This window comes from Gavialis gangeticus, unplaced genomic scaffold (assembly GCF_001723915.1).
Source record: "Gavialis gangeticus isolate Ggan-Ray unplaced genomic scaffold, GavGan_comp1, whole genome shotgun sequence".
Lineage (NCBI taxonomy): Eukaryota > Metazoa > Chordata > Crocodylia > Gavialidae > Gavialis > Gavialis gangeticus.
Window position 1 is genome coordinate 16,567,427 of NW_017728996.1, and position 10,144 is coordinate 16,577,570.

A 10,144-nucleotide genomic window follows, 5' to 3' on the forward strand; every position below is an offset into this window, starting at 1 on the left:
GGGTTAGCGCTATTGTTACTTGAGCAGAGCAGAGAGTCTGTCTCGGCATGATTGGCCAGGAGGAGGTCAGAGCCACCTTCTACTGAGGTCAAAGATCAAAGCAACTGTTCTCCCCCTTCTTCCTCTGCAGAAGGGTGGGACACCAGTGGGTTCAGCTGGGATTTACAGGAGATATCCCACACGCATCACAATGAGCTTTGCTGTAAAATTCACTGCACAGAGGTTAATCTAGATGTCAACATTGCCTGACAGCAGTGAACTTACTCCAGGGCAGTGCTCCTTCTGAAGTCTTAATATAACAGTCAATTCCATCCTGCCTGCAGGAAATGAAAGTTTTCTGCTTTGTGTGTGGAATCATTCGGCGCCAATTTTCTTACTGTTTGAAGTCCAAACTGTTTGTGGTCTTGGGATTCACCTCACATTAAGACTTTCGCTTAGTTTAAAAACTCTGCTAGTCAAGTCCTGAGCACCGCAAGGACAGGAGCCAGAAAGGAAAAAAGGAGGGGAGACTCTTATCTTGCCGACAACAGCAAAATCAAACAGGCAGTGCCCGTTGCATTTGTTCTGAAGGAAGTGAAGGCAGCAACTCAGCTATCTCAGTATCAAGCAGCAGAGACCTGGGAGGTTTGAAACCAGCAGAGAGAAAGTGGTAAGTGTGAAAATATTCAGACCTCCCAGTGCTATGGCTCCCTTGAGAGGCATTTCAGTCATCTCCTGCTGGCTCCTGGCAGTCAAACAATCCTTTCCAAACAGTCACTGAAGTTCAGGCTTCTAGCACCAATCCTTTTCACCAGCTAGATGTGTTCCCATGAAGACTTCCTGGGGTCTGGGGAAGGCAGAGGATTAGTAGTATCCATTTTCTGGGATGGGATGGGATGGTGGGTTGAGAATGGGGTGCAGGATCACCCCCCACTTAGCTAAAAAGGCAGCCAGTGAGGAGTCAAGGTCAAGATGGACCTGACCCATTTGATTATTTCACCTCTCTCTTGCAGTCCCAGGCAAGGTTAGGGTCTTCGCTACCATATGCTGTTTAGGCCCCTTGTTTAATTAAGTTGTAAAAATTCTAAGCAAGAGGACTTCTACTACTACTCTTGCAGAAATTGCTCCATTGCCTTGTCTTGTACAGAAAGGAAATAAGCAGAGAAGTGACAGGAGGATGCATTCCAGTGGAGCAACAGCTACCTACAGGCCTGTGGCATTGAAGACTGCCACCTGGAACTGATATCTTAACAATGCACTTTCACTCTCCACTAGAAGTCTGACCCACAGAATCACCATGAGGAGTGATAGTGAAGAATGAAAAAGGGGAGAGGTCCCTGTCTCTCAGGACTTAGCAGGTATTTTAAGAAAAAAACTGAAGTGCATGGAAGAACTTGCTTCTGTATAAGAACCTTTCTGCGAACAAAACATCTTCAATCCATACAATATCGCATCCTTCCCCTTCCAACTTGACATGCTCCTTAGGAGGCTCCAAGAACACTCATCTCAGAGATGCAGCCCTGCCCTGTTCCTTGAAAACCACATCACATCAGAATAAAGAGAAAACATTTTAGGATGTGCCTTGCCACTGCACAGAACATGTAACTGCCCAGAGCCTTGGCTATAATGTGCTTCCTGTCTTTCCACAGTGCTCATGGCACAACAGCATGGAGCCATCAGCATGAATCTCAGATGAAGGCACACCCTGCCATAGGTCCCACCAGCTCCTTTTCAACACAAAAACTCTCATGAGAAAGATGAGAACGTGACTCGAGAGGATCCCTTTTGGTTCCAAAGTGGTGCTACGACAGGAGCGCAACCAAGGAACATGCAGTGCATGGTGCGCTCTTCCTGGTAAAGAGGAGAGACGATTTCAGAGCCAAAGCTTGGCCCATCAGGTGGAAATGACCTGCACACCAAATATCCCACAGAAAACAAGATCTGTTCTCTCCATGCTAAAGTCTTATCTCTATTCTTTCTGGTGTGTCTACACTCTCAATAAGAGGTTCCCCTGCTAAGGAGCCCATCTCCATACAAACACTTGTGGTGTATGGTACTTTTACCTCTCCCTCACTTTCTTACAGCAAGGATTCTTGGGGTTTGCCCTCAGTGGGACCCCTTGGCCAGTGTCCCCTTGAGCTGCATGTGCTGGAGCTCCCAACTGAGCTCTGGCAAGTGAAGGTACATATATCTACATAAGGAAGTGCTGAGAATAGGGTGGAGAGCTCTAAAAGGGCATGTCTACAGGGATAAGGGCTCTTCGAGCATGCCTATACCAGCTGGACTGTTTCTGAGTATGTCCCTCCCACTTGATGCCATGTCCACACAGTGCCACTCCAAATAGTCCAGTGACAACACAGCAAGGTTGTCTGTCCCCAGAGGCAGCTCTCAAGCATGCCAGTGACTGAGGACTTGAGAGTGGCTGCAAAGGGATGTCTTAGCTGCTTCTCTGGTGTTTTGCGGGGGGTTGGAGCAAGTAGGTGGAGCATGCTTTGGAATGGCCCACTTTGCACCTGTCAGGTTATAGGCATGCCTGCAGTCTAATAAGCTGCACAACTGACCTATCAAAGAGGGACGCACATGGTGGAAAGTTTATGCAAAGAGCAAAGGGGCTCACTCCTCCCTAAAGCTGGCTACCAGCCTGGAATGCAACATTTTTCACTGACAGAGCATCAGCACCGGGGAAAGGAAATGAAATGGCACCTCATGAGAATAAATACAGCACTTTAATGCAGCTGTCTAGAATCCCAGTTCTGAGCAATATGCGCTCAGAGATGACAAACGAACAGACCTGAGGAACGCCGGCAATTAAGAATCAATTTCTCCTTTGCTTACCTGCGGAGACCTGAGTTCAAGGCTTTGTGTCTTCCCCAATAACTGACACCAGTACTGCCTCATGCAGAACACACAGACATGCATTTGGATCCCGGGAGGCCACTGCTGTTCTTTGAAAGAGAAAACAGTGGCCTTAGCTTTGGATCTCCAGCCTTAGTCCCTGAAAATTTTACTACTGCTCCAGTGTTGTTCTGCTTGCATTTCATAACAAAGCTGCTCACAGTCCTTGGCTCTCTTTTTCTTTTCCTGGACAAACTTCTCCTAGTCACCAGTGACCGTTGTTTTTCCTTTTTTTTTTGCCCCTTGTTTGTTCAGGATTACAGCAAGATTTTGTTGTAGCCCCAGGAGGTGTATGGGTTTTCACTTCTTTCAGTTTTTACCTCTGGTACCACTTGGGATTCAGAGCCATTCTTAACTTCACTGAATGCAGCCTTGATTCACCTGACTGAAGTGCCTTACTGGACTTTGAACACTGCTCCCTTTCTGTGCTAGGCCTTTTTTCTCAATCAAGAAAGCTAATTTCACCCACAGCCAGGGAGGCATAAAGCTAATGCCTGAATTTTCACAAGCAGCTTCTATAAAGGTGCCCTTGCTTTTTTACTCTTATTTCAGTGCACGCATTCTTTCATGTGCAAGTCTGCGTACATTCAGACCCTTGAAACCGCAGGTCCTAAGCCACCCATGCACAAATGCATGTGCCTATCCAAATCTAAGATGATGACGGTGCATGTGTAGAAAAAAGACCATTTCTCTCACAGCTTTTTTTTTAAACAATCAATAGGGCCTGGCAAAATGAGATGCTCCTTTATATACAGACAGTGTTGAGGCTCACTTAAAAATTGTGCTCTCAGACAGTATTGGCTTTAGCTTGGAAATGTACAACCCATTCACTGAGCTGGCAAATGGGAAGATAGAGAGAAAATCTGAGGTCACTGACAATATACCTTAGGGCCAAAGAGAGAAGTGCAGCCCATGATGCCTGGCTTTATTACCAGATTGCTACCTAAACAGCACATAGCTCCAGGATCCTCCGACTCATCGGTTCCAAGTCAGGACAATTCTCACGTGGTTCATTTTGGACCAGCTCCTCCTCATTATAAACACAACCCAGGTCCCAGTGAGGGCTCAGGATTGCATTCAGGTCTAGTCCATCTCTCTGTTTCCAAAGGGCATTTGTGAAAGACTTAGTTGACAGAGGAGAATGAACATCAGGAATGACTAAACTGGGGGGAACATGGGGGCCAAAGGCACTGCAGATGGCCTCACCCAAAGCCAACTGCTGTCCCTGGAGAAGGGCATGCGTGGCAAAGCTGCATGAGATTTGATCATCGAGACAGAGAAGTGTGAATGGGAAATCTGCACTGGGCTGGAGCTGCTAGTGGCTCCTCTGTGCAAGTTGCTTGCAGCACAGAGCAGAGCTCTGCTTTGTAGCATACTTGAGGGGGTCTCCAAGCTCCCTTCTCCCCCGACACTGTAAGGCCGCACAGGTTCTGCTGCTCTCAGGACCCTGTTCCTGCCCTGGGTAAAACAGCCACCAAAGAGCTGCATGCGCTGTCCAGCAACCGCCGCCTCCGTGCCCTTAGTGATGGGAGAATCCTGGACCTGCTCCCCGTGACCCAGCCAGCTTCTTTCCCAGCGTCCCTACCAAGTGGTTAGGTGTATAAGGAGCATAACACTTTCTTTTTACCCTTAAAACAAAACCCCAAGAAAAGCCCAACCCCAGGGGCCTACAGGCACTAAACAACAGCGAAGTGGGGTGATATAACACTGTCACACAGCACCTTCTCCTGTCTGCTAAGCAACTGCTCAAAACTAACTTTGACTGCAGGACCTTTTTTCCAAGGCTGTAGCTGTGTCTGGTGGGACTAAGAATAGGGCAATGTGGCAACCTAAATCTGTCTCAGGAACGTTGTGTCTTCCAGGGGACAATGTCCTTGCCTTTCATTAGACCCTTTGTTACTTAACCACACAGAACTGAGGCCTGAAGTCTTGTCCTACCCATGCCTTTACAATGTCATCTGACTACAGGCAGCACCGGCTTGGGAAGCCCAGGGCTCATAGGAAAGAGGGGAGAGGGGGGGAATACCTGGGTTTCAGGAGTGCGGGGTGCTTCTGAATGCAACATGGACATGCAGGGCTTATCAGTGGTTTGCTTGTGGGATGGGGGCGCTATGAAGGGATGATGGGACACAGGGAGGCAGGGGGTAGGATGGAGAAAGGCAGCCAGGCAGGATGCTCCCCTGACAAAAAACAGCCCAACTGTGCTGGTGCCACAAGAGAGAAAATTTGCATGGAGCCCAGGGATAGTGGAGTGCCTGGTCACTGATGTGTGGGGCTATTCATAGCCCCTGCCTCTACCCTGCCCTGCTGAGAGCTCGGTGTCCAAAGCAACCTACATATGTACCTTTAGCAGTGCTGGCCCTGGCCCCTGCCTACATCTGAGATGGCCGCACCAATTAGGCTCAGGAATTTTAGAGCACCGCTGTACTGCTGGATGTGATAATGGGGGCTGGATGGGTGCACGTCTTCTCTTTCCCATGATGGCTCATGCTTTTATTACAGCTAACCCTGCCCGAGCCAGCTAAGCCCCTGCATCAGCTGTCACCCTGTGTCCTGACTCAACCTCGCTAGCACCAGCAAGCCCTAGCTCTTCACAGCAAGGCACTGCTCATTTGAATGAAGCCCTGAGCAGGAATAACACCAGATCAATGGAGCCGGGGGGAGCATGATAGGAGGGAGGGATGGAGAGGAGGGTTTCCCTCTTGGCGTATACTGCAGCTGACTGGCAGGAGCAATCTCTCCTCTATCCATCCTGTCCCATTTGATTGCTTTGGGCAGGGGAATGCTAGCGGGAAGGAGAGAACTGACCCGTCCCCCCATTTCATGACAGGTGACGCATCCAAACCATCTCGTCTGGTGCCTGCAGTTGTTGCCTTTCTTAAATTGACTTGACAACGGCCCTGGTCCCTATGTCCTCTTCCTGGCTCCAGCTGCCAAGGGAGCGTTCTCCCCTCATCCTCGATTAGCCAGAGGAGAAACAAGCCAGGACTGTTTGTTTCCCAGGCTCCTGGTGATGAGGACCCAGCCTCTGCTTGCGCCAGGAGGCAGCTATCCCTTTAATCTAAGGAGGTGTGGGAGGGGGCGCTTCTCTCTGGCCTCCTCCTAAGGCTCCCACTCCCCCTCTGCTCTGTTAGGCCTTTGTCCTCATTGACATGCAAGGCTGGTGGCTGCGGTCATTCCCGGAGCTGTCTGCTCCTGAAGGCACCTGCCCTTCCCCCCTTTCTGAGGCTGCCTGTGGAGCTATTCTTCAGCCTCTGCATTTCACAACAGCTCCAAGGCAGATGCATCAATCCTTTCAGGGCCTGGAGACGTGAGAGGAATGTCAACTGGGCTGCAGGCAGGTGTCGATAGGTTCCCAGCCATCTCACAGACCCTACCCACTCCCTTTGGCATGGACCTCAGGTACAGGACTGAGCAAGAGGGGAATGGATGGCGAAGGTCGGGGAAAGGGAGGGGAGGCAGCATGAGATACCAACCCCAGGGGCACACCCTGCGGTACGGTTCTCCCAGCCACATTGCAAGCCGCAGCCTTATCGCACAGGCCAAGGTAATCCATCCCTTGCTACCAGGCTTTGCAGCAGGCATGACTATGGCCCTTTGTGTGACAGCCACCGTCCCCCCAAACCTCTATCAAGTCCTCTGACAAAATAGCAGGAGTGAGGAGGATGGGGGTTTTTTTGTTTTCACTTTCAAAGCCACTCCCTACGGAGCCATGCACAGACTGGGATTACCATCCTGCATGCTGAGATGTGGTTGGAGGGATACTACAATGCCACTGGGAGTGTTTCCTGTCCCACTGCTCCATGCTCTCTCTCAAGCAGCTGCTCCAGTCCTCGACACTGATCCCAGAGTCTGACAAAAGGTTGGCGCTGGGCAATGGGAAGGTCCGGTTCCTGTTGGCGGTTCTCCGTGGGATGGTGGCTGTTTCTCAGTTGTGTGTTACCCGTAGGTGCCGTGATCCTTAGACTTGTATGTTCTGAAAGCCTTGAGTCTATACATTTAAGAATCAGCATATTAGAAAAATTGTCCTGAAATGTTGAAGGGAGGAAAAAAGCTGGGAAGAAAGTGGGCCGGGGTGGGGGAGATTGGTAAAAGCAAGTTCCTTCAGGGGCACTGCCCTGGCTTGGAGTCCCACCATATTGTGGGATGGACTCGCTCAGTCAGTGCATATCATACAACGGTGGCAGGGCCACATCCCAGGGCTTCCTCCCTGGGACTATAGAGTCAGTCTTGAGCTCTGCCTCACAGCCTGGGCCAAAGACACACAGGAGGATCGTGTTTCACTGCTCCACAGTTTGGGGTAATGATTCCTTCTCGTTTTTTACTTCTTAATTAATTTACATATAGATATATAGATATATATGGATATATAGATATATATCTATATATATATCTATATCTATATAATTTATAAATTAATATATATATATATATCTTAAGTACTTTTAAGGGTTTTTTTGTAGTTTCTTTTTTGTTTTGTAAATCTTACAATTTCTGTAACAGCAGCTTCTTTTTGTATTGGTGTGAAGGTGTATGTGTGTGTGTGTGCGTATAGATATATATATATAATATCTATAAATATATATATAAGCCAAACTGCCTTACAGGTTGGTTTTTTTCAGTGTTGTATGTGTAGCAGGCACTTGAGTTTATATGAAGATGTTTGCTTGGGGGCAGGGAAGGGGAGGTAGGACCAGTGGAGGAAGGAGGGAGCAGGAACTTTTGCCAGGTGGCCACTGCTAGCCCAGGATGTCCAGGTAGATTGGTGTGGCCTTGCCCAGAGCATGAAGGATCTTGTAGATTTCCTTGATGTTGAGCCGTTGCTGAGGTTCTCGCTGCCAGCACCCCAACATGATGTCGTAAACCTCCTTGGGACAAACTCGAGGCCTCTCCAAGACTCGGCCTTGGGTGATGCACTCGATGACCTGAAACAGAGGACAGGGAGGGTGAATCTCACACAGCAAAGACGCAAGAATGTCCTTTCTATAAGCCTGCAAGGCCCTGGACTCAAAGCCAATTCAACAGGAACAGCAAAGCTCCAGTAGATGCTTTGGATTTGAGGTGTGCAGACGCCAAACAGACAACGCATAGCCACATTATGCTTAGGCCCAGCCTCCTGTTTGCTCCTGCAGTCTTACAGCCTCAGTGAAACAAGCCTTTCTTTGTGCCATTAGCTGCAGGCAGAGATCATCTCATCATGACACCTCACTTCACCCACAGAAGAGGAGGCTGAATCCCCTTCTTTCAAAATGAAGCCAACTGAAATGTACACAAAGGAGTGGCTGAAATTACAAGCAATTAAGCCAATGCTTCCTGTTGGTTTCCAAAAAAGCCTAATACCTTTCATATCCTAAGTGATCCTTTTCTTCCCTGAAAAAGCTGTTCCCCATGAAGAGAGAAAAAAAACCAAACAAGATGCTAGAATAGGGAGCTGTTTTCACCAAGAACCAGAACATATGAATGATGGGACACCCACTGAAATTAGCAGGGCTCAGGTTTAAAACTAACAAGAGTAGTCTTTTTTGTTTGTTGTTTTTTCTACACAGGACATCATTAATTTGTGGAACACCTTGACACAGGAGGTTGGAAAGGCAGATAGCATAGCCAGGTTCAATTAGGGTTTAGACCAATTCATGAAGGTTAGTCCATTAATAGCTATCCTCTGACATCACTAAACCACTGAGGGTGGATACCACGAAGGGTATGACAGGGGTGGATGACTCAACAAATACCCTGTTCATAGATTCATCAATGTTAGGGTTGGAAGGGACCTCAGTAGGTCATCAAGTCCAACCCCCTGGCTTGGGCAGGAAAGAGCACTGGAGTCAGACGACCCCAGCTAGGTGCTTGTCCAGAGTCCTCTTGAAGACCCCCAAGGTAGGGGAGAGCACCACCTCCCTTGGACTCCCATTCCAGATTCTAGCAACCCTTACTGTGAAGAACTTCTTTCTAATGTCCAACCTAAACCTGCTCTCCATCAATTTGTGGCCATTGTTCCTAGTTACTCCAGGGATGCCCTAGTAAATAGAGCGTCTCCTATTCCCTGATGCCCTCCCCTGATGAATTTAGAGGCAGCCACAAGATCACCTCTCAGACTTCTCTTGCAGAGGCTGAAGAGATCTAAGTCCCTCAGTCTCTCCTTGTAGGGCTTGGCCTGCAGGCCCTTAACCATATGATTGGCCTCCTCTGAACCCTCTCGAGATTCTCCGTATCCCTCTCAAAGTGCAGCGCCCAAAACTGGATGTAGTACAGCAACTGCAGTCTGATCAGTGCCGAATAGAGGGGAAGCATCACCTCCCTGGACCTGTTCATCATGCATCTGCGAATGCATGATAAAGTGCGGTTAGCCTTGTTGATCTCTTCCTCACATTGACAACTCATGTTCATCTTGGAGTCACCTATGACTCCAAGATCCCTTTCTGCTTCTGTGCTGCTGAGAAGGTCACCCTCCAGCCTGTAAGTGGTTCTTTTTGCCCAGGTGCAGCACTTTGCACTTGTCTTTGTTGAATTGCATCCCATTTCATTCTGCCCATTTTCCAACCTATCCAGATCCACCTGGATCCATTCCCTACCCTCTGCTGTGTTAACTTTGCCCCATAATTTGGTATCATCTGTGAACTTGGACAGAGTGCTCTCCATGCTCTCATCCAAGTCACTGATGAAGATATTGAATAGCACTGGTCCAAGGACCGAGCCTTGTGGGACTCCATTGCCCACATCTTTCCAGGTTGATAACGACCCGTCCACCACCACTCTCTGGGTGAGACCCCTAAGCCAGTTTGCCACCCATCTGACTGTGTAATAATCTACATCACAGCCTGTCAGTTTATTTATGAGAACAGAATGAGACACCATATCGAAGGTTTTCTTAAAGTCTAGGTAGATGACATCTACCTCGAATCCTGCATCTAAGCATTTTGTGGCCTGGTCATAAAAAGAAACAAGGTTAGTCAGGCAAGATCTACCTGCAGTGAATCTGTGCTGATTTCCTTTCAGCATTATTTTCCCTGCTGGGCTCCCACAAATGTGTTCCTTAATGATTTTTTCCAGAGTTTTCCCAAGGATAGAGGTGAGACTACTTGGCCTATAGTCTGCCAGTTCCTCCCTCCTCCCCTTCTTGAAAATAGGGACCACACTGGCCCTTTTCCAGTTCCCTGGGACCTGACTGGAGCACCATGAGTGCTTGAACAGCCGTGCCAGCAGCTCTACTATGATACTGGGCAATTCCGTCAGCACCCTTGGATGAAGTTCATCCGGGCCTGCTGATTTG

At 48.6% G+C, this 10,144-nt stretch overlaps 1 protein-coding gene across 3 annotated transcripts in view; it reads right to left on the bottom strand.

Moving 5' to 3' along the window:
- Positions 1 to 7,294: 7,294 nt before the first annotated feature.
- Positions 7,295 to 10,144, bottom strand: part of NTRK3 (neurotrophic receptor tyrosine kinase 3) — a 306,856-nt gene continuing 304,006 nt past the window's right edge. For all 3 annotated transcript variants that reach the window (XM_019504056.1, XM_019504055.1, XM_019504059.1), the window contains one exon: positions 7,295 to 7,799. In XM_019504056.1, coding sequence (XP_019359601.1) covers positions 7,614 to 7,799 — 186 coding nt within the window. In that variant the 3' untranslated portion in view covers positions 7,295 to 7,613. The remainder of the gene's footprint in view (positions 7,800 to 10,144) is intronic.